Here is a 24,013-nt window from a genome sequence, read left to right on the forward strand (position 1 = left end):
CGTCTCCAGAGGGCGAGCTCCAGGAGGGAACGCCCCTACACTGCGACGCCACGCCGACGTCAGAGGAGCTGGAACAAGACCCGCAGTGTGCCGACCTGCTGAGGAGTGCTCGGGAGACCTCCAGCCCCGAGTGGGCGGTGGTGTTCCGCCAGGAGGCAGTGAGGGGCTGGCTAGCCAGACACCCGTCTCCTTCCCGCGCCCTCTCGCCGCTGAGGGTGGGCTCCTGTGTTATAAGTGCCACCCCAGAGAGCGAGTTCGGGTCAGAGGAGGAGGAGGAGGAGGTAGAGGACTACCCCCCATCTATATGCGACGCCCCCACCGTTGACTACGGTGGGGAGGAGGAGCCAGATAACGTGGTGGAAGCCTACCCTCCGTCGATAGGCGACGCCTCCACCATAGACTATGGTGGAGAAGGGGAGGAGGACTACCCTCCGTCTGTGAGCGACGACACCACCGTCGACTACGGTGAGGAGGAGGAGTCGGAGGAAGAGGATTACCTCCGTCCGCCCGTAGGTCCCTCTGCCACCGTAGAGAAAGGCGGGGACGAATACCCCAACGACGATGAAGGGGAGGAGGAGTACGGGGATTACCCTCCATCCGAGGGCTCGTATGCCAAGGAGGAAGAGGAGAGCCCTGCTCCCTCGGAACTGTCGGCCGAGAAGGCTAAAGGGAGGCGGACTCCGTCCTCCAATCGCTCCGAGGGGGAGAGCATGGACTGCTCCCGGGGTGGCAGCCCGGAGCAGCCCATGAGTTGGAGCCAGGACAGTGAGGCGACCGAAATGGAGGTGGACGCGCCCACGGTCGACTCCAGAAGACGGTTGTGGAGCGAGGTGGGTGCACCATACAGCCAGCTGGGGGGAGAGTACGCCAGTCGCGCTGCACCCGGCGCTTCCGCCAGTCGCGCTGCACCCGGCGCGTCCGCCAACCGCCCTGCACCGGGCAGAGGATTTGCAGCAAGGGCTGGAGGAGGACCGTTCGCTGCAGCACCTGCAGCTCCCGATCTATCTCCCCTTATCGCCCTACTCCTGGTGCGTAGCTTGGCGCCTGTGTCGTGTGTGTGTGTGCCCGTGTTTGTCAGTCTTCCCTTTTGTGTACCTAACCCGTTTTTCCCTCTTGTGCCACTTTGTGTAAACGTGCCTGTGTGTGTGTTTGTGAATGTTCCATTTAATGTGTCTCCCGTCTTTTCCCCCGTCTTCCCAGGGAGGGTGTTCTAGGCGGTCCGTGGCGGACGCTTCACCAAGGGCGGCCACCTCCCAGACGCAGGACTGAGCGCGTCGGATCCGCCCATCGTCGTGGGTTCGGGGCACTCTGTCCTGTTGGCACCCCGGGACGGGTAGTGCCCTTGGAGGGGGCGTCTGTCACGTTGAGGACCCCGGCCCCCCCCCCCCAAAAGTTTAATGTATTTTGCTGTCTTATACCCAGTGTTGGGGAGTAACAAATTACATGTAACGATGTTATGTAATTTAATTACAAAAAAGTGTAACTGTAATTAAGAATATTAAGAATTACAGTTTTAGTTACATTTAAAAATATAAACAATAAAATATTTTTTATTGCTTTGCACCCTATATCGCTTTTTCGCGTTTGTTTCTGTGCTGGAGCAGTTCTGTTTCAGAACGCATTCTGTTTCAGATCAAGCAGCAATAATGACAGACACCTTGAAGCACTGGAAATTTAAGGAGCATTTGTTTTCGCTACGTGTTGTCAATAAATGTGAACCATGTGGCACCATCGGCAACTATTTGTGATTATGCCAATCATTTGTGTAAATTTCGGAGTTTGGAGGTTTATTTCCAATCAGAAGGCAACCACTATTGAGGTTGTAAGCGAGCCAACAGCAAGGTATGCTGACCATCCAACACTGTGGTTTCCAGTTAGCTACCTGCTGGGCTAACTACTACCATTCATTTGAATGTGTTTGTCCTTTAGCATGCTAGCTTGATTTGCAGGCTAACCAAATTAACCGTTTAAAGTCCTAAACAGGTTAATAGATATGTGCAGAGTAGATAAATTACCTAGGGAAATGCATGTGCGTGTAATGTATAGCAGTACAATACACAGGGCAAAGAAAAATAGCATGATATAAATAAATGTGATAAATACAGATGGAATCATACAGATAAAATACAGATGATCCTATACCACTGTAGATAGGGCTATACAGATGTGAATTGAAGAGGAACTCTGTACAGATGTTGTGTGGATGGTAAGATGGATAGAGGGGAAGGAAAGAATGGTTTTTGGGAAGAGTTCAATAAGGTGACCTCTGTGGGAAAGAAGTGGTTTATAAACCTGCTTGTGTTCGTCTGCAAACTGTGAAAATGGTAGAGCCTGGGGGAGGAGCAGAAATGAGTATAGCCTGAGAATCTTACATACCTGGTGCAGGCATCTCTTCTTGTGGACCTCTTGTGATTGCCTGTCAGCAATTCCCTCTCAGCTTAAGGTTCACACTGTCAGTTCTCAAAAATTAAATGTTAATCATGGGTCAATACTCATTTAAACCTTAAAGTAATCACAAAGTAATCCAAAAGTAATTAGTTACATTACTTTTTTAAAGTAATTGAAAAAGTTACACTACAATTACATTTTAAACAAGGTAACTTGTAACTGTAAGGAATTACATTTTTTAAGTAACTTACCCAACACTGCTTAAACCCAATGAATTTCATCAGAGGTGGGTTGACTATTCAACAATTTTACTCAAGTAAAAATACTGTTACTTGAACCAAATTTTACTCAAGTAAAAGTATGCATACAAAATTTACTTGAGTAAAAGTAAAAAAGTACTTTGATTATAAGTTACTCAAGTAGTGAATAAATGCAGAGTAATGTCTCGTGTCAGTAAATTACATCATGGAAAACATGATGTAATTTAGAAAACAATTACTTTTAATGATAAATATTATTTATTATAAATAATATGTATTTTTGTTTGTTCCTAATTATTAGGCCTGCGTAACTTCCAGTGACAAACCGTACTTACTGGCCATGGGCCTTCACTAGACATAGCCAAATGAAAAAATGAATAGTATTAAAAACACGTCCATACCACTGTTGTCATAATCGCGTGTACTATGTGCAACGTACCTACACAATTTCTGCATCATTTAACCACCAAATGGCAGTCAGTTAGAAGTCCAAACATCACAATTCGTTCACAAATGTCAGCAAATTATTAATAGCTGACATTTAATAAAATTATTAAATTAATTCGCTGACAATATTCTGCAATTCCATCCTTTCCACTTGGAAAACCTCACCGCAGTGCTGGCTAGGAGCTGCTAACTAGCTAGCACATGAGCTAAAAGCTTCAACCACGCAGACCTGACGCACGAGGACCAACGAGAACACCCTGAGCACACTGGATCAACCCCCATCATTCTAATTCGAAATATGATTGGTTGATTAAACTGATGTGAAATATTCTGATTGGTTGATTTTTTATTTCAGCCCTGTTTTTTTTTTTTCAGCACAAGCACGAAAAGTGGATTTGAAAGCCGATTTAGAGGAAAAATTATCATTGGTGAAGCGTTATTACCATATATTACATATAATAGATAAAGCATTTTTTTCAAGATCAATGGACCTTCAGAAAAGGCATTGAAGGCCCTAACGGTTCGCCACTGGTAACTTCAATGTGTTCCACAAAGGCACTAACTGAGAAGACTCAGCCGTGTAGCTTCAACTTGGCTAACTGAATCAATTTGTAGCAAACTTTGGTTCAACTTAATCATCATATATTGCTAGTGTGTACACTCACAGTTTGAACTGGTTTTTAGTATTGCACTGTGTTACATTTAATAATTACATCATACAAAATTATGCCTCCAGTTGTAACAGAGATATAGTATTACACAAATAAGTCAAAATTATACATACGGCAAACTTATCGCAACGTGTTTCCTCAAATTTGACGTCGAGTTCTTGTAAGCTGAAATGTTCACACGTTTTGGCAGACACAACTGACAGCGCATTATATAACTGTCCATTTTACACGTTTGTAATATAAACATTGGCTGTGAGGTCAAGGATGCTCGGTAGATTTTTCTGTCATACTTTCTTGCTACCGTTGGAGAAAGTTTGCGTATGCGATCACGTGACTGACCAGCTTCATTTCATTGGTCACTCATTTTCAGGTGACGAGACGTTGGTCAGTCTTCTCACTGAAAAGACGAATTATTTACAAAACTAAAGTAACGGTAGCGCGCGGCGCAAAACCGATTGTAACGGCGTAAAAGTCGCGTTTTTTCACCACATATTTACTCAAGTAAAAGTAGAAGTCTTTCATATTAAAACTACTCTCACATGTACATTTTTGTCCAAAAAGCTACTTGAGTAAATGTAACGGAGTAAATGTAGCGTGTTCCTACCCACCTCTGAATTTCATACATACTATATAGTTGGCGACTGCTAATACATCAGTCTAAAATTACAATTATTTATTATTTGTATCAATAATTGTATCAGCCCAAGAAGTCTAAAATTACAGATCAGTCCTTCCAACCAGAACTGCATCTTTCTTTGTATTACTCTAGGACTACGAATGCAAGACTCAAAGAGTCCATCAAGTGTCAATATAAGAGCTTTAGACTGGAGAAGAATGAACCGGAGAAAGGCTTCACGTGAACTCGTGCATGCGCGCCTGCAGTCTCCCGCCATTGGCTCCTCTGTGTACACAGGAGAGTGGATGTTATAATACAGCTATTTTATAGGCAGTTTGAAACGCCAGCGCTGAAATATACTGGCACTCTGGTCTCCGTCATCATGACACATGTTTAGAACCTGAAGGCTGAGTAGTCTAGTTCAACCCAAACCTATTTTACAGTCCTATCAACAATGCTGCAAGTGGTAGAATTACTATGTGTTTGACAAACCCTGTCAGCATTATAACAGCCTTCTGTTTATTTTGAACGGTGCGACCAGATATAGGCTCCACGTCCAATCTTAAACTCGGGTACTATTTCCAGTGTCGAATTACTAAATCGGTGCGAAGTGGACGGTCGCTAAACGCTTATTTCTCCTCGCGCTACAACAGCGTGGCGAGCACTCGCCACGAGGCCCGGCCCGGTGAAAAGGCTTAGGAGATTTATCGAAGGCAGAGGGGCGCGGGATGGCAGACCACCGCAGGTCCTGCCTCGGCTGTGCCTCCTGCTCAAGAGAGGTGCGTCAGACTGCTGAAACATGACCTTTCAAAACAATGGCGCAGTGCTTAAGCCCTGTAACAGAAACACAGAGAAGAGAGAATTATGTTGGCGGGCACCTACGCCTCTCTCTCTCTCTCCTTCAGTATTATGGGGCACAGAAATCACTAGCCTTGACAAGGTTACAAATAATAGCACCTTTCAAAGTTATTTTGAACTGTTATTCTTTATTTGTAAGGACAGTGTCAATTAATCTTTCCTGATAGAGCCCTGTTTTGCGGATTAAGCCATCAAGAGAGTAGGATTTACCAAGAGTAAACTGTATAGAATAACAGCAATCGTGACTGGACCTACACATCCATGTCCTGTGGCAACAAATGTGAGGCAGGAAACTGTGTGTATGGCTCTGTGGTGAGGCTTCTTTTGGAAAAGCGCTATAAATGTAATTAACATCCAAGCAAGAGTGCTCGTACACTCACTGATGAAGAGACTCAGAATTAGCAAACACCAACCCTGCATGGCAACAATGACTCTTGAAACAGGTATTTCTAATGAAGTATACATGAACACATGAGCTCACTACCAGGCGAGGGGGTCTGCTCTACCTGAATCTCCTGAGCCCGTGGCACCAGGGTCCTGTCTGAAAGGAGAACATGAAGCCATGTGTTACATTAGTCACTTCAGAGCAGGACACCCGCCAGCCGAACGAACATGCTTCCCCAGCCAGACGCCGGCGAGTTAAGAAAGGTCTGTTTACAGAATGGGTTAAGCTGGTTACAATCGGCGGGTGTCATCCTGACCTCTCTTCTCGGAAGAAGACGAGGTGGGGGATAAGACATCCATTTCCTGAATATTACATATACACGCTGTGCAGACAGAGTCCTACAACACTGTGGTGCACCATCTCTTGATGTCTATAGTATTCTTTGCTGTACTAGAGTAAGCGTGTTACAACTTTAGTTTTTTTTTTACCTGCGATTTTTACCTTTAATCCAGAACTTTGTGTAATAATTTGATGGGATTAGAAGCACAGCTTCACCCCCACACGCTTAACATGTCTGCATGTTTCCAATGGTGTGGTGACCTTTTGGGGGGGACTGGATATAAATGAGGTTTCCTTATGTTGTTAAATGTGCATACTTGGCCAACTTGCATCAGATTGAGTCGTTCATCGACTCAAATGCTGATATGAAGTTAACGCAATCTGAAGCATGTATAAGCACACTAAAAAGATTGCTGTGAGCAACACTGCTGAACTGACTTGTGAGAAAAAAATAAGAGGAAAACAAATGATCTTGAATATATTTTTAACGGTTCAGTCCTGGAACTTATGCAAAGTTACATGTGATCCCAGAATGCAGGCCCATACCACACTATTTCGTTTGATTGAAACATTGCTAGCTCAGTCATGTACAGTACATCAGATTAAACTTGCAGATTATTTCAAATTGACAGAAAGTAATTCTACCATCTATCAACGTCTGGAGTCGATAGTCCCCTGAAAATGTTTCATTATACTGGACTAAACTGAATCGTTTTTTAAAATATTGAGCCGATTTCCATATAAGGCTTAATGGTACACTTCTTTGTCCGATGAGGTTTGAGCCACTTATTCCCAGTGACGTCAGAACAGCAGAGACAAGAGTCAAAGAGGGAGAAAGAGGCCCTGGGCTATGACACACACATAGTGACTCCAGGAGAGGTTCAGGGAATTGTTGATTCAGAAATCATTAAGAGACCCTCAGTGCTGCTTTACCAAGAACAAGCAAGTGAAGACCACACGTGATGTGAGCTGAAACATCAGACGAAAAAAAAACGGGGGTCTTCGGATTGCGTCTGATCTGTTACTTTTACCGTTGCAGACGCCAAGTGGCTCAGTGTACGATGTTTAGCAGCTGGTGAAGTCTGTGATTCTAATGAGACAACTTTGGTCACTGCTTCAAGACCTCAGGAGGTTCTGAACTACTGGAAAGATCCAGGAGGTTCTGATCTACTGGAGAGATCCACCACCTCTGAAAGGTAACGCTCAGCCCAAAGCTGTTATTAAATAACCTTTAAAAGTGAACATATGAATACAGCGCTGTTTGGAAAGGAGGATAAATTAAGACAGTTTAATGCAAAAGAGCAGATTAAAGAGTCTTAGAAGGTTATGGGTATTGTTAAGATATTAAACAACCTCACAAATCCACACTGCATGATAACCACAACTTATTTTAAACATACTCGTCATATTTATCAAATTTAAGACAGGTGATTTCTCTTTGCCCATATTGTTAAGTCTGGCATCCATCGAGAATCACTCTCTGTCTTCTGTAGAACCCTTCTGAAAAGTGAAAGTTTTAATTGAGAAAATAGTAAAAACCTTTAATATCGGCCCTTTCATTCTGAAGCTTAAAAAAAGAATGTATCATCAAATGTATTTATAATCTTCTGAGTCCCACTGGTTTGCCTTAGTTTTTCTGTACTTTATCATTCTTCGCGACGGTTCTGTGTGGGTAACTTCATGCATTTTAACCTACAGTCTTAATGATTCTTGATATGGTGCTTAATTGGAAAAGATGAATGATCCCACAATAGCTCTGTAATCTTACCTTTTGTCATGGTGAGACTCCTTTTGATTTATGGATCCATAGTTTAAGCTAGTGTCATGGGAACCTGGGCCAAAGTAAAGAAACCTTTCTAGCATAAATATTCTTGTGTGGAACCAAGCCAGGTCCTTCTAGCTTTTCTCTCCGTGGACTTTAAGTGTTATTTGTTAAACATGATTATAAAACAGGAAACGTGCTGTAGGGCTTCCACTGCACACGCAACACTTGGAGTGAGAAATCAACCAAAGTCTCTTCTGTATGTTTGTTTACTCACAGCATTCTCCCAGCCATGGAGACCATTCTGCGTGAGTTTTTCAACATTACTCCCGATCCTCTGGTAAACGCCTCTCATCGCCTCTGGGGGGTGCCCTACCTGAAGAGGCTAGCACATCTGGACGAGGTCCTCTACCAGGACTTCCACATCCTTTGGGTGTCCCTCATGGTGGTGAACAGCCTGATGTTCGCCCTGGGCCTCGTGCTCAACAGCCTGGCCCTGTACGTCTTCTGCACGGGCACCAAGTCTCGCACGGCCCCCGTCATCTACACCATCAACTTGGCCGTGGCTGACCTGTTGGTGGCGCTGTCGCTCCCTGCGCGCATCGCGCTCTACTACAGCGGGGGCGCGTGCGTGGCCTGCTCCTACGTGCACACCTTCAGCTACTTCGTCAACATGTACTGCAGCATCCTCTTCCTCACCAGCATCTGCGTGGACCGCTACGTGGCCGTGGTGTGGGCGGCGGGGGCCGCGGCACGCTGCCGGAGTCCGGCCGCAGCACGGGCCGTGAGCGCCGCCGTGTGGCTGTTCGCCGTGGTCGTCACCTACACGTTCCAGACCACGGCGCTGGAGTTCGGCGGCTCCACGTGCTGCCACCTGCCCGCGCTCTTCGCCCTCACCGTGCTGGAGTTCGTGCTCCCCCTGCTGGTGATCGCGGGCTTCACGGCCCGCGCGGCTTGCGCCCTGGCCGCCGGGGCCCTCATGCCGCAGAGCCGCGGCCGTCGGGCGCGCGCCGTGCGCCTCCTGCTGGCCGTGCTGGCCGTCTTCACCGTCTGCTTCGCGCCGTTTCACGTGCGCGAGGCCATGCTGTACTTCCACCTAGGTGGCAGTAGAGAGCAGCACGTGGTGGCCTACCACACCACAGTCACCCTCAGCAGCCTCAACAGCTGCCTGGACCCAGTGGTCTACTGCTTCGTGCCGGACAACTTCCGCTCGGCCCTGCGACGGGCCTTCCGCGGTAGATCGGGGCAACGGCGCGGCGCGGGGGTTACGGTGGGGTTCATGCCGGGCACCCGTCAGAACTCCAAGGAGTCCAGCACCGCCGTGGCCATCGCCTACAGCGTGGCCACCCTCGCCCTAAGTCCCTGTCGTGCTCCACCTCAAGATCCACCTGCATGAGACAAAGAGGCATGAAGAGGAGGAAGAGGATGAGGACCAGAAGAAAAAGAAGCAGAGAAGAAGCCTAAAAGCCAAAACGAGGATTTAGTCTTCTCTGCTTTGCTTTGTCTGGTTGAGGAACTGAACCCACTTCATTTCGCCCTTGAGAACAGTGTATTATCTAGTCAACAGGGCCGGCGCCAGAACTGCTGGTCAACAGGAATGAGTTACATGTATGTAGGTGACAAATGACCCCTGTCCTTCTCTAACTAGAGGACGAGAGGGTATACTTTAGAAGGTTTGAAGTAAGTACCGGTTTGAGTGTTGGGAAGAGAAACCAAAGACATTGAAACAGAGGAGTCGTTACAATTAGGTAGACTTTAGGTACAAGGTTACCTTTACGGACTAAACCACTGCAAAATCTTCTCCTGCACTGCCGTTCCTCCAAACCTTTCTCCAAAGCCACTTACTCCAAAGATCTGCACTTTCTGCTGTCCTACCTTAAATGTGAATTTTGATATTTTTGTGAAAAAATAATAATAAAATAGCTCGATCTGCAACCTAATCTGCGTTCCCTGCGTGCTTTCCCCTCCGCTCCCGTGAACGAGTTTGCAGTGACTATAGCCTACTACTCCATGCAGATGTCTCCGTGTTTGGTCGTTTTCTTCAAGCATAAGAACATCACTAGTTAAGATCCCCCTGCTTGAATGTGAATAGTGACCAAAGCATCGTGGATAGACATTTGCCCGTGTTTTGCACGCAAAGTGACAACTCAAAATCGATTTAATGTATTAGAAACATACAAAACCCTTCGTCAATTAAATGAAACGAAACATTACTAAGCGAAGTACGGGTTCTGGTTAAATTATACCCACCTAAGAAATTCTGGACAACATCTCCAGCTGAAGGAGAGCCAGCGCACACTTACTGTACTCTCTGCACGGAGTTCTTTCCGTAATTATTTATTTTCTTCTGCACTTGATTTAATGGACAGATTCGCTCATGTGTTTATGTCTGATAGAGCAGAGAAGGAGTCAGAGGCAGTTCACCCTCTCGAGATTCTCCACTGAACCTCTTTCAGGCGGAGTTGCTTTCTAAGTCGACCTGGCATTTGCGAGATCGAATCCTTTTTCGGGGTATGTTTTAGTCAACGTTGGATACAAAACACAAGCGTGCCACACACTTAAATTGTTTTACTTTTCCTTTTCCTTTTTATGCCATCCAAAAAAGAAAGATTCACCAAGAAAGCCTCCGTAGTACCTCGTTCAAGCGTTCAGGCCCCTGATGTTTACATGCTGCATGAAAGTGTGTAAAGTTCGAAAAGAACAGAATCACCTATGTTATTTTGCATTTTTTACTTTTAAAGAAACACATTTCATACTGATGAAAGCAAAATCAAACATTATTTATGTTCAAATATGACAGTTGGTCCTTTTAGAAAAAGATAAAAATATTAAGATTTTATATGTACCAGAAGAGGGCAGTGTTTCATTAAAAATGCTCCTTATGAAACTTTCATTCTACAGGGAAAGGCGAAAGCTAGATCTACTCCCAATTACATACTGTGTTGTACATTTATCGTACAGGAATGCTTTATTTATTTGAATGAAAGGTTTTGACGTTCAAATTGTACCACCCATAAGGGGAAGTATAGATTAAAGGTTTTCCTTTAACTAGATAGCTGACCTTTCATTGAGACGAACTTGCGTGCGCACGCGCACACTCATCTGGAAGACGCGCTCTCTCAAGAGCCTTGGATACTTCCTCATCTCGTTCAGACAGAGGTTTTGCGGCCGCTCGCCTGACCCCACCGCCGTCCCGAGAGAGAGGAGGCGAAACTGCAGAGACAGATATCGTGACGTGTGGCTCTCCCATTCTCCTCGAGTCACAGCTCTCTCGTGCTCGCTCTCAGCTGTCTCAACTGCTCGCATCAGCGTCTTCCACCAAAAAAAGGAAATTCCTTTATCCTACACACACACACACACACACACACACACACACACACACACACACACACACACACACACACACACACACACACACGCATTCACGTCTGCCCTACAAAGTTTCTGCAAACTAATCTAATATGTCAGTCATGATTTCTGCTTTACAGACATATTCAGTGGCATCAGCGGTAAAGTAGGGCGTCCGCTGGTCTTTCTTTCTCTGGTGTAGCATTCAGAGAACTGAAAGAATGACCTTTTTGAGCACGTGAGACACTTGAGCACAGATGGGACAGACATCACCTTGGCCTCAAACGAACCTCAGGATCGTCACAGTTCGTATCTCAGAGGTAAATCTCCTGCATGGGCCAGAGCAGGGCGTCATGACACGCAAACAATCTGGAACAATCTTGCCCTGAATACCATGAACACCAAGGAAGTTACTGTCTACTTCTGGAAAGCCAAAGGTTGAAGACATACCTGCGTCTATACCGGTGGGTTAAGCAGGTCTCTAGGTTCACGTTTCTAAGCATTCCATGAGGACCCTCTCTTGGTCTCTTTTATCCTGGTGAAAATAAAAACCGGCACCGCACCTCTTCTTCTTGAGGACGCTGGAAAAGGTCCTGTCAGGGTTCTTTTTCTTCAGGTATTGTTAGCACCTGCTCTGTGCCTCTGAGAGGAAGCCCCTGTGACAGGTGATTCAAAATCGCTCAACGCTTCACTGGTGCCTGGATCCCAGCCGCCCAGGACCCTGAGTGCTGGCGTATCTGTGGAGGGTGTGGAACCCTCACAAGGAAGCCCTGTCATTCTCTGTATACGTCATATACAATATATTTGTCCCTTATGTCAAATATATGTTAAAAAAAAAAAGAAAATTGACAAAACTTCTTTAGTATGTATGTTGACAAAATTATTGTCGAAAATATGTGTGCAGACGTATGGGGTACACCACACCTAATCACTGAGTTCAGGTATGTCAGCCCCACCCATTAAGTGTATAAGTTTAATTTAAGCGCCTAGCCGTGTAACCTCCATAGACAAACAATAGCAGTAGCATGAGTCATCCAGAGGCTCTCGCAACAGTCAGTTTCAAATTTCTGCCCTGCTCAAGCATATGAGGTGTTATTGTTAAACGGAAGCGTCTCTGCGTAACGCTGTTTCAGGCGCGGAGTGGGAGTAGAAAACTCACAGAGCGGGTCTGCCCGGCGAGGACGAGTCTGCCCAGCGCTCAGGCATGTAGCACGCGCTCCGCTCGTTAGCCTGCCTACCGAATTCCAAACTGCCACCTCAGCAGAAGCAACATCAGCACAAGGACGGTGGCGCTGGCAGCCTGGCAAAGCAGGTTTCCACGGTCGAGCAGAAGATGGTTTTGCGCGATGCCAAGTTCTGGGTGGAGTGGTGTGCAACGCTGCCGGCAGAGGAACCGGCTCTCTGGGGTGATGAATCATTCTTCTCCGTCTGGCAAGCTGATGGACGACTCTGACATTGGAATGTTCTAGAACTCTACCTACCTGAATGCAGAGTGCCAAGAGAAAAGTTTGCGGAAAGCAGGACAGAAGGCTGAAAGCTCTGAAAGGCTTCTTATCTAACACCAGTGACCTCACACTAAATGGGCACAAATTCCCACAAACAAACTGTTATGGAAAACCTTCTCACAAGAGTTGGGGGGGGGGGGGGGGGGGGGACTAACCCTATAATAATACCCAGGGATGGGATGTCCAGCAATGTCATATAAGTGCAATGGAAAGGTGTTTACATACTTGTCATATACAGTAGTGCGTGTGTATATATATATATATATATATATATATATATATATATATATATATATATATAGTCATTATATATATACAATATATAATGTATATAATATAAAAATACTCCAGGAGATGGATACATACATGAACATGACTGAACAACAAGCATGATATGTATCACATAATGTCAGACACTGCCACTATCGTCAACAGCAAAGCAATCATGGAGGAAGAGAAACAAACCAAAAGCTGCAGTATAACTCGGCGGAAATGGCCAACGGTTAGATACGGCACTAGTGGTCCGAGACGTGATAGGAGACTGGTAGCTGGAAGGATGTGCGTGTTTTTCCTTTTCCAAACCGAATCATCAGCACTGTGGCAACAATGCAAAGTCGATTCTCGATACCTAGTGTGTGGGATTAGTGCCCACGTGTGTGTAGCAGAGCCCCGGCCCACGTGTGTGTAGCAGAGCCCCGGCCCACGTGTGTGTAGCAGAGGCCCGGCCCACGTGTGTGTAGCAGAGCCCCGGCCCACGTGTGTGTAGCAGAGCCCCGGCCCACGTGTGTGTAGCAGAGCCCCGGCTCACGTGTGTGTAGCAGAGCCCCGGCCCACGTGTGTGTAGCAGAGCTCCGGCCCATGTGTGCGTAGCAGAGGCCCAGCCCACGTGTGCGTAGCAGAGGCCCGGCCCACGTGTGTGTAGCAGAGCCCCGGCCCACGTGTGTGTAGCAGAGCTCCGGCCCACGTGTGTGTAGCAGAGGCCCGGCCCACGTGTGTGTAGCAGAGCCCCGGCCCACGTGTGTGTAGCAGAGCTCCGGCCCATGTGTGCGTAGCAGAGGCCCGGCCCACGTGTAGGCACTCTGGGAACGGGCTGATCGGGGTAATACTTTGGTGGCCGGTGGGGGTTTGAGCACAAAATGAGTCAAAGGGGCCAATTGTTGGTTTCCTGGTAGAATGCGTGTGTAAGAATAACAAGCAGTGGGAAACCTCACAGAACGCTTCCTGTTCCGGCAGAATCACCAGGACCGGCTCCATCACACAATCTCTGACCACATGGAGCCTATATGTCAGACAGACCGCGTATGAAAACAAGCAGCTATGTTCTTCGGTGTCCCAGTGTCTCTTTACCCTTACAGATTGGCTTTTACTGACATATTTAAGCAGGTGTGGCATGTATGGCGTCCTTGTCAGTTCTGGTTCAGTGCCAAACAATACACGGTTTTATCTTAAAGTGTACGTGAATATCTTAGGTATACCTGCGGGAGTCAGACGGCTATAAGCGAGCGATCTCTGTGAGTAAGATGAGTTTTACCAGGACGTATTTATTCCATTCAGTCCGTATGTCTGCAGGACGTAGTGCACACGTCCTCGTTCCTCATCTATCTGAAGTCCCATCAGAGTGATGGAGAGGCGGGAGGAAGCCGGGGGTCACGGGAGGTCGGGCGGTCCCAGGAGGCCACGGCCCAAACAAGGCCTCGTGGAGACTGGCTGCTGGGATCTTCTCCCAGGTGCGGGCTACAGAGCGGCCGGCCAGGAAGCCATTGTGTTGATAGTGCGGAGTGGGAGAACGTTGCTGCTGGCCTGTGACCTGCACTCCATTGTTTCTCTGTGTGAAGTGGCCCTTTATCTGCAGGGTCTGCTTCGGCCCCGGCTCACTTTCACACCCGCCGGAACAGTGTGTGTGTGTGTGTGTGTGTGTGTGTGTGTGTGATAGGGGGGTGTTGAAGGAGTCAACTGTATGGCTAACACTGTCCAAATGCTCTTATCCATCTCTCTTTCCTTCCCCCTTGGTCTCTCTCTCTCTCTCTCTCTCTCTCTCTCTCTCTCTCTCTCTCTACCTATCTCTCCCTATCCCTCTCAATCTTAAACCTTTTACCGGACCGCTTATATTAATATATGCTAACTTTGCCTGCTTTTTGTGATCAATATTTTGTGATCAATATATATATATATATAAGCACATTTCTGTTTCATAAGAAATATGTAAATGGACATTTGCATTATAAATATGTATTAAAAACATAAACCCCTGCCCTGGTCAAAACCACGTCACTTTGACCTAAAAGAGGCAAATAACAGCAAACACAACGAAAATAATAATAATAATAATAATAATAATAATCTTTATTTGTATAGCACCTTTCATACATACATGTAACTCAAAGTGCTTTACAGTATACATAAAAGAAACATTAAAAGGAGATAAGACAAAGACAAAAAGACAAAAAGAAAATGTTAAAAGAAATTAAAGATAAAAATATTAAAATAACATAAAAAGTGAAGTAAGTAAGATAATAAAAAGTAAAGTAAATAAGATAAAACTATTAAGATAGAGTTTCTTAACTAAAAGCGGATCTAAACAGGAAATGGACGGCAAGGGCATGTCGGACGACTGACTTCAGAGTGTGATAATAGCACTGGATAGATTATTACAAATTCCCTAAATGTGCCTCAATTCTCCCTTACACAGTCACCCAGACTTGGGTGCATAGGTCAGCACACAGCTCTGCACATTGACCACATAATGACACACCAAATAAACGAAACAGGCCACAAAAGCAAAACATGTTCTGAGCTGGGATATCAAACACATCGTTCCTGACCCAAAGAAAGTGCTGAAATTCACATGAACTGTAAAAAACCAATCCTGTAAATCTTGTGTTGATCTGCATATTCCAGTGCTTCTGGTTATTTTCATCATCACTGTATGCAACACTGCTTGTAACAAAATTATATTTAGAATGGCAGTGCCTGGTCAGTGAAATTTATCTTTCTTAGAACCTGGATGTTGAATTAACATAATTGGAGTTTTGGCTTCTCTGTAAAGTTATGCATTCAGCTTTCTCTAACTCCATTTAATCCAGTTATTTTATTTCTGTAATTAAACAGCCCTTGCTGAGATTGGAATATGAAAATAAAAATCTGCAGTCCTACTGTGGACACATGGATAATTACTAAGAGGTAGGAACTAGTGTTGAGCCCCCCCTCCACACACACACAATCGCACACACACACACACGCACACACACACACACACACACACACACACACACACACACACACACACACACACAAGAAAGGCACTCTTGTCTCCTTATCACCGTGAAAGGAAGTGTCTGTTCAAATCATACAGTGAGTCTCCATAATGACCAAAACCTCATTAAAACTGACTGAAAATTCAGCAAAACAACCAGGCTTACAGGAAGGAGAATCCAAACAATAACAAAGCCCTACAGGCACGAGTGAGCTTGCATGGGAGATTATCAGATTTACCCACAAGCTACAACTCTACCCTGCGGCTTTCTCTCACTCCCGTAATGTGTAACGCTAGTTACAGGGAATCAGACTGCAGGACTTGGTCACCTTGTCAATATGAGCAGTGATATGAGGAGTGGAGGGGTGCTGACATCTCATTATTAGTACCGTTACTGTTATCTCATTGGTACAGTTACTGCTATCTCATTGGTACAGTTACTGCTATCTCATTGGAACAGTTACTGCTATCTCATTGGTACAGTTACTGCTATCTCATCTCATTGGCACAGTTACTGCTATCTCATCTCATTGGTACAGTTACTGCTATCTCATTGGAACAGTTACTGCTATCTCATCTCATTGGTATAGTTACTGCTATCTCATCTCATTGGTACAGTTACTGCTATCTCATTGGTACAGTTACTGCTATCTCATCTCATTGGTACAGTTACTGCTATCTCATTGGTACAGTTACTGCTGCTATCTCATCTCATTGGCACAGTTACTGCTATCTCATTGGTACAGTTACTGCTATCTCATCTCATTGGCACAGTTACTGCTATCTCATTGGTACAGTTACTGCTATCTCATTGGAACAGTTACTGCTATCTCATCTCATTGGTATAGTTACTGCTATCTCATCTGATTGGTATAGTTACTGTTATCTCATCTCATTGGTACAGTTACTGCTATCTCATTGGTACAGTTACTGCTATCTCATCTCATTGGTATAGTTACTGCTATCTCATCTCATTGGTACAGTTACTGCTATCTCATTGGAACAGTTACTGCTATCTCATTGGAACAGTTACTGCTATCTCATCTCATTGGTATAGTTACTGCTATCTCATCTCATTGGTATAGTTACTGCTATCTCATCTCATTGGTACAGTTACTGCTATCTCATTGGTACAGTTACTGCTATCTCATCTCATTGGTATAGTTACTGCTATCTCATCTCATTGGTACAGTTACTGCTATCTCATTGGTACAGTTACTGCTATCTCATCTCATTGGTACAGTTACTGCTATCTCATTGGTACAGTTACTGCTATCTCATCTCATTGGTATAGTTACTGCTATCTCATCTCATTGGTACAGTTACTGCTATCTCATTGGTACAGTTACTGCTATCTCATCTCATTGGTACAGTTACTGCTATCTCATTGGTACAGTTACTGCTATCTCATCTCATTGGTACAGTTACTGTTATCTCATTGGTACAGTTACTGTTATCTCATTGGTACAGTTACTGTTATCTCACTGGTACAGTTACTGTTATCGGTTAAGGTTGTGGGAGCAGGTTAGGTTTCTGTTGCTATTAAAGGGGGCCCTTCACCTCGAGAAATAGTTATGGGAGGATGTCGATGTTTTAAATCTGCTGAAAATCTCTCCACGGCCCCCTGGTGCTGTGCAAAGACCTGTTGGAATGTCAGGGACCATTTTGAACTGTTGGTCCCCCTCTTCCATGCCCATATACTTGTGCTTCCTTATATCAGGTCACAGTGTAGTGCAGCCGTCGAATGCTGAAATCAAAGTAAAATGGCTCCACAATTGTGCCCAGACCCCAGACAATCTCAGTTGAGTAATCTAATTTTGTTGAGTGCCAGTAGAGCAAAGCACAGTGTCTCCTAGGACTGCACACGCGACAAGCGCCCTGAGTAGTGATAAGATCAGGACAACCCAAGTCTTTAAATGTTTCTAAGGGCTGTAGGGATAAGGGCATAAGGGTAGTGGGGTTTATATGAAGGAAGCAACTGACCGTCAGGCAGGAACATCAGTGCATGCAAATGTAAGGAGTGTTTTCTGAAGTCAAAGCTGTACATGAAATTCAAACCAGAGATGTAGCACTGTAATTGACCTTGCCCTGGTTTTCAGTGAACACATCCTGTGTCCTATTCACCAGCGTCCTACCAGACCAATAAAAGCTGGATATGTCTCCTGAAGTGCGTCTCAGAACCTGACTTGAACACACAATCATACCAATACAGAGTAAATTAACAGTATGATCAGGGCTCTCAAGTCTCACGCATTGAGCGTGTGACACACGCATTTGACCGTCTTCGCACGCTCACACGCCACACCTCCGATTTCACACGGCGAGAAAAAAAATCTAGTTTATTTACCTCCGATCCATATCTATGTCGCCCTCCACTGGACACCCCCCCCCCCCCCCCCCCCCCCTCAACAACTCTCACACTCTGGCATGAATCCAAAACTTGAGAGCCCTGAGTATAATCAAGAGGCATTATTCGTAACATTGTCACAAGCAATTAACTTTAATCACAAATCTTGTTCCACAAGATTCTGCCACTGTCTTGTAGACAGCCATACAAAACTCGCCCGAAGGCACGTCCTCCCTGAGATCCAGAAGCGCGCGCAAAGGTGTCCCGTGCTCTAAGGTGTCATTGCGCACAGCACAATTACGTCAAGATTCTCGTGATTAGCGTAACGCCCATAAATACGAACACTTGAACTTAGACTTTTTTGTCCCAGTTTGTATTGCTTTCTCATTATTAGTGTAGCATACTAACTTTTATTTTGAAATGGTTAATTGTGTTTTAATATGAATTCAGACACGTAAACGTAACTTAATGCTATCGTTTTTGTTAGTGTCCAGAAAGTGTATGCGGCGAATTCAAATCACGAAAATTCAAACGCCTAGTTTTCTCTTGCTCACCTGTAAGTAGGCCTACAAGGGCGTGTATTACTCAATACCTGCACGGTGATGTAGGCGACGCTGAGGCACGTTAACTGCTGCAAGATTTATGAAAGAGTTCTTAACTGTGACGCGACCACAAGCGTATATGTTTTTATATAAGGTATATTTGACTTATTTATTTAATCTTGTCTAGTAATTTTTTATTTCTAATCCTTTATACATTTGTTAGGCTAATTTGTTATACTGGCATTTAGATTGTAACACTATACTATCCATTACATCATTTACAGCACAACATTCTTGCGATTTTATATTCGAACGAGGGTCTGTAGCTCTGCACATACGGCGGTGCTACTGCAGGACATTTCGACAAGTTAGGACGAATACAACACCATCCCCAGGAAAACAGCGACTGGTGCACTTCAAGTGAGAAAAGTGAAAAATCGGCAAAACCTCTGGGTACACCTCACTGTACACTGATGAATGTAAATGACAGTGTGAACGATGTGAAAACACATTAAGTGAGTTTCATGCAGAGAAGCAGAGAATGACTCACATTTTAACATTAAAAAATTAAAAATATTAACTTTCGGCGTTTCGAGTTACAAATGGAGAAAACTATAAAAGTACAAAATAAATAAATAAACGGGGCTAGTAGAACCTATAAAGGAGACGCAGACAACAATGAATCAGTGGCCGCGCACATTTGGTTGACTGAAGCTCATTAAAACATACCCACGTCTTCACAGAATGCAGTAGTGCATACCGACACGCAGAAGCGCTTTACTTAGACGTTATAACAGAACATTGCGTAACTTAGGTTATGTTTTGTATTCATTGTTAGCGCCAAATAAATCCAGTAGACTTTGTTTAAAAGAGGATTGAAAAAAATAATAATTACGAAAGCCTTCCGTACTGTGCATTTGTATCTGAATTAATGGAATATCAAATATAAGGTGTGAAAATATAGCCTAATAACTGTGTTATATATATATATATATATATACACATTTACAGTTTCACATATAAATGTGGTGGTCCTTTGAAATACTATTTTTTGTTCCACGAACTGTTTAAAAAGGTACTACTTAACTACGCAAAAACGCCTACATTTTATCTAAATGACTGAGGAAAAAACACCCGCTAATAAGCGCGTTCAGACCTTTGCCTTTAACTTCGAATCCCCGCCCCTTTATTCAAATAAGTGTGGTGTCGTCAGCGGAAGCGGCGCGTTTATTTCCGACAGATATTACCTTTAAAGGCGCATTAAAGTGGCTTAACTGCAAGACGTCCCAGACGCTGTGGCCAATGCACCAAAACAAAAATACCTTACAGCGGGCGAGTGGCGTTAACGGGGCGCGCAGTCGGAGTAAGACACTCCCGCGGTCTCTCGTGTCACACACCAGCTATTACGGTGAGTGTTGCGAATATTCGGTTATATTTGTGGCGAGGTCAATTTCCCAGCCATGAAACATTATAGCAGCATCTCGGGTCGCCTTGGCGTGACTCGACGCTGTGAACACTGTTGTTGTGGACGCGCAGCGATAACAAAGAGGCAATTTCGTCCTTGTTTGTTTTAAGATTGTATTATTTTCACGTTTTACTGCGCTGCGGGGTTCTTTGCCTACTGTAAAAGTGGTTTTAGTAGTTAAATTTGTTAACAGAACGACGGTGTTGCTCGATCTCTATGGGCAGGAACCCTGTTGCAGTTAAAACACATTCCGAGATGGTTGTTGTAGGGAATTTGTATATAACAGTCAGTGCAACCTGAGCCCCATCATCAAGTGCACGCATTTGTTACACGGCCAAGTGTCGTGACTGTCATGGATGCATTTTGCAGCTATTTTCCGACTGAACCGCATGTTGCTTATACTAGAATCCGAACTTCGTTTATAAGAAAGACAGTCTATTCAGACCGCAGTTCAGTGCGATTAAACCGCCTTATTGCCTGCAGTAGATTTAACAGGCCAGTGTTTGGAGGGCACGCGCTAGTCCACGAGCCCACCGCTGCACCACCAGGTCCGCTACACCCACCTGCTACCTGCGGGGACAGTCCAGGCAACCAGCTGTTACAGCCTCAATGTTATGCAATCCAATTTGGCAGGGAGACCGAATTCCGTCCAGGGTCTTAAGTCTGTATCACTCTATTAAGTCCATTTACCCCGATTTATAGTGATAAACATCACTATAATTTAGGAGACACATGTAAATAAGTGCGTGCACTCTATTCCTTACACAGTTAACGGTCCTCCAATAATTAATAACAATAATAATGAGTTTTCATTTGGCTGTGTTTACCATAATGGATGATCTTGCGTCTTTGTTCGAGACCCGGCATTTGGGTAGCAATCTCATACTTTATGGGCTATTCCCTGATGAAGTTGGCGATTTTTTAAGCGTGGCATGAACCTTCAACAAGGTCATTTCGCTTATGAGAAACTGCAGCGCTATAAGCAACTGGCATCGCCTGTGAGATTGCTTTCAGGTATAGTTGATGACTTATGCAAATGTATTAAACAGAAGAAAGTCACAAGGCAATAATAACGTGCTTGGGAAAAGTAGAACCTTCGTGACAATAGAGTTTCGCCACATCATGTGAGAGAATCATGCTGAGCTCAGCTTTCACCGTCCTGGCTCGCGCGGCATTGAAATCAGATGTAAATCTCCCCTCAATCCTGTGTGTGTGTGTGTGTGTGTGTGTGTGTGTGTGTGTGTGTGTGTGTGTGTGTAAGAGGGGCGCGTGCGGCTGCGCGCGTGCGTCGGTTTGTGCTGCAGAATGCTCGGGATGCCTGACGTCTTGCGTGTCGGTCGTTTTGCATGTCCCAGCCGCGAGATGACCGCCGTAGTTTGTTTGACCTTCCCAGGTGCCAAGACTGCTGCTGGGCTGGCGCGCGGCCGACGGCGCGGTGCCACGTCTGTAGAAGAGCTGCTGCTGCTGTGTGCGGGCACCGGAGATTTATGAAGCTTTCAAGGCTTTTTGGTGAGTCTCACGAGCGCTGTGCTGATGCTATAAAGCTAAGCCTTGTTCGGCAGGGCTGCAAGGGTGCCACGATCCAGACATCTGGGACACGTTTAATGTCGCGTGGTAGTCACGCACGCGATGCGCGATTGGTGGACACCAGAAGTGTCACGTATGGCGTATCACGTATTTCTTTAAAATGGTATTTTATGTGCTCTCTCACTAAATCTCGAGTCTGATGTGTGCCTGTATGTATACATTTCAGTTCATAATGTGTGTATATATTATATCTATAAATATATTATGTATAGATTTGTATATACATAGATAGGTGTGTGTGTGTGTGTGTGTGTGTGTGTGTGTGCGCGCGCGCGCGCGCGGATGAGATCACGTTAGCCTCCTATTCCTCACTGCTGTTTATTGATTGCCCAACACTGGAGCTGAGTCGGCAGAGCCGTGCACATGACACTGCCAGAGGGAAGCAAAACCCCAAGCGTTGGCAATCCCCGCCCCCCGCGCTTTTAGCCCCGCCTCACAACCATCACTTAAGGTGTAAGCCTCTGGTCATTCTGTAAATGTAAAGCTAACTTAGCCAGAGCTGTTTCTGTCCATAAACACTGAGCTGCTTCTTGAAGCCCTTAAATACTAGTATAATTGTGAATTTTTGGCGTTCACATGGAGTTGATGGCGGTAATGCATTAAAAATGAAATCCGTTCACCTAATGATGATGCGTATACCGATTAAGCGGTTATAGTGAGTGACTGTGTTTTGTTACAATCATGTAATGCACTTGCAATCCTGTAACTACATCAGAGAGATATTCTACTGCGCGGAGACATGGCACTTTACTGAAAAAGCATAGTTAAAGTAAAATACCGCATAGCAGCCTCATACATAATACAGGACTGCTTCAGATCAGTTTCTTGTATTAATGTAATGGGCTCTAATGTACCACTAGTGTGTGTGTGTGTGTGTGTGTGTGTGTGTGTGTGTGTGTGTGTGTGTGTGTGTGTGTGTGTGTGTGTGTGTGTGTGTGTACATGCGAGAAATGTTGCATCGGTCTAGCAGATCCGTTAACCAGCAGTGGCAAGCAATGTTTTTCCAACATTGAAAGCAAAGCAGGTCAGGTGTTAGTGTGGTCAAGGTGAGCTCTAAAAATGACCCATTTATTAACATTACTCTGTTTCATTGTGTTGTTTTTCTTCTGAACACGGTGTGTTTGCTGCTGTTATGTGCAGAGACTTTTACAGTGAGTCAGAAGTGTTGTGGGGGGAGGGGAGGGGACAGCGTCTCCTGAACACAGAACCTTCTGTAACTTGGGACTGTTTCTTTCTATACGTCTCCTCCTTGCTCCTTTGTGACTCAGATGAAAAGCGGTAAAGTGTTTCATTAGTGCAGAGTAGCCCTTATTAAGATCTCTCAGTAAAAAAGTGAGTACTTTTCCCATACACATTCACTTCTCATACATTCACTCTCTCTCTCTCTTGGATTTTTCTGAATCCCAAGCCCAGACTTTTCAGCTTGTAGTCGGGGTTTGGCTGCAGTGCCAGTCTTCCCTCTGTCTCCACATCCACCGAGCCCCAGGACTCCTCTTCCTCGTCTTCCTCCCCCTCTCAGCAGAGCTTGACGTGTGGCTGTGGGGTTGATGCGGCGTTTCTCACGCTTCAGCTCCTGGTCTGCCTGAGCTCATTGTTTCTCTGCGATTTCGTTTCATTTGAAACAAAGCAGTCTCAAATGTCTGTTTTACCTGTTTCCTTTGTGTTTTTGACTTGGCACGAGAAAACAGGGTTTGTGTTGCTGTTGAGGGGTTTTGGGGTTTGTGTGTGTCCGTGTGCGTGTATCCATAGAGACAGCACACAAGCTTCTCATACTTAGACAGCTCGCTCTCTGGGAGAGAGTTGGAAGAAGTTCAAGAATATCATTAGTGAAAGGGACACCACGCCTCACACTCTACCTAACGTCTCGAAGCCTCTCGCCGTGTGTATGGGTGTGTGTGTGTGTGTGTGCTTGCGTGTGTGCTTGCGTGTATGTGTGTGTATATGTGTGTGTGTGTGTGTGTGTGTGTGTGCGCATATGTGTGTATGCGCGTGTGTGTGTGTGTGTGTGTGTGTGTGTGCGTGTGTGTTTATTTTGGAAAGGTCTGTGCTGCCTCCATCTGTCCGCATGCTCGCGACAAGCTGATGTCACCACCAGGTTGATTGCAGATGTGAGGAGCAGTGATTGCCCTGGTGATGGTTGTTGTTGTTATTGTTATCCTTGTCCTGTAGGAACCAGTTTATTTAGTGGCATTATATCTTTAAATATAAAGTATCTTGTGCCTGTTTCAATTTGAAGACAA

General features: G+C 45.1%; 2 protein-coding genes and 1 long non-coding RNA gene across 3 annotated transcripts in view; 2 read left to right on the forward strand and 1 right to left on the reverse strand.

Annotated features, from left to right (window-relative positions):
* The first annotated feature begins 6,833 nt into the window (after nt 1-6,833).
* Nucleotides 6,834-9,598, forward strand: LOC143516283 (G-protein coupled receptor 20). Its single transcript, XM_077007840.1, has 2 exons — nt 6,834-7,160; nt 8,006-9,598. Exon 2 carries the CDS (start codon nt 8,019-8,021, stop codon nt 9,120-9,122), a length of 1,104 nt encoding a protein of 367 aa, XP_076863955.1. The 5' UTR covers nt 6,834-7,160; nt 8,006-8,018; the 3' UTR covers nt 9,123-9,598.
* A 1,108-nt stretch (nt 9,599-10,706) lies between these two features.
* Nucleotides 10,707-11,944, reverse strand: LOC143516284 (uncharacterized). Its single transcript, XR_013131641.1, has 3 exons — nt 11,525-11,944; nt 11,348-11,403; nt 10,707-11,068 (listed from the first exon to the last, which is right to left on the reverse strand). It is a non-coding gene; the product is annotated as an uncharacterized LOC143516284 (long non-coding RNA).
* An 8,040-nt stretch (nt 11,945-19,984) lies between these two features.
* slc45a4a (solute carrier family 45 member 4a) overlaps nt 19,985-24,013 on the forward strand; it is a 43,291-nt gene continuing 39,262 nt past the window's right edge. Inside the window, 2 exon segments of the mRNA XM_077009854.1 lie at nt 19,985-20,129; nt 21,580-21,695. The gene's annotated coding sequence lies outside the window, so the exon portion shown is untranslated.

The sequence above is a fragment of the Brachyhypopomus gauderio genome, chromosome 6, assembly GCF_052324685.1.
Source record: "Brachyhypopomus gauderio isolate BG-103 chromosome 6, BGAUD_0.2, whole genome shotgun sequence".
In the NCBI taxonomy this organism is placed as follows: Eukaryota; Metazoa; Chordata; class Actinopteri; order Gymnotiformes; family Hypopomidae; genus Brachyhypopomus; species Brachyhypopomus gauderio.

Excerpts from the sequence above, each read along its gene's own strand:
- LOC143516283 (XM_077007840.1), top strand. The coding sequence starts at position 8,019 with ATGGAGACCATTCTGCGTGAGTTTTTCAACATTACTCCCGATCCTCTG.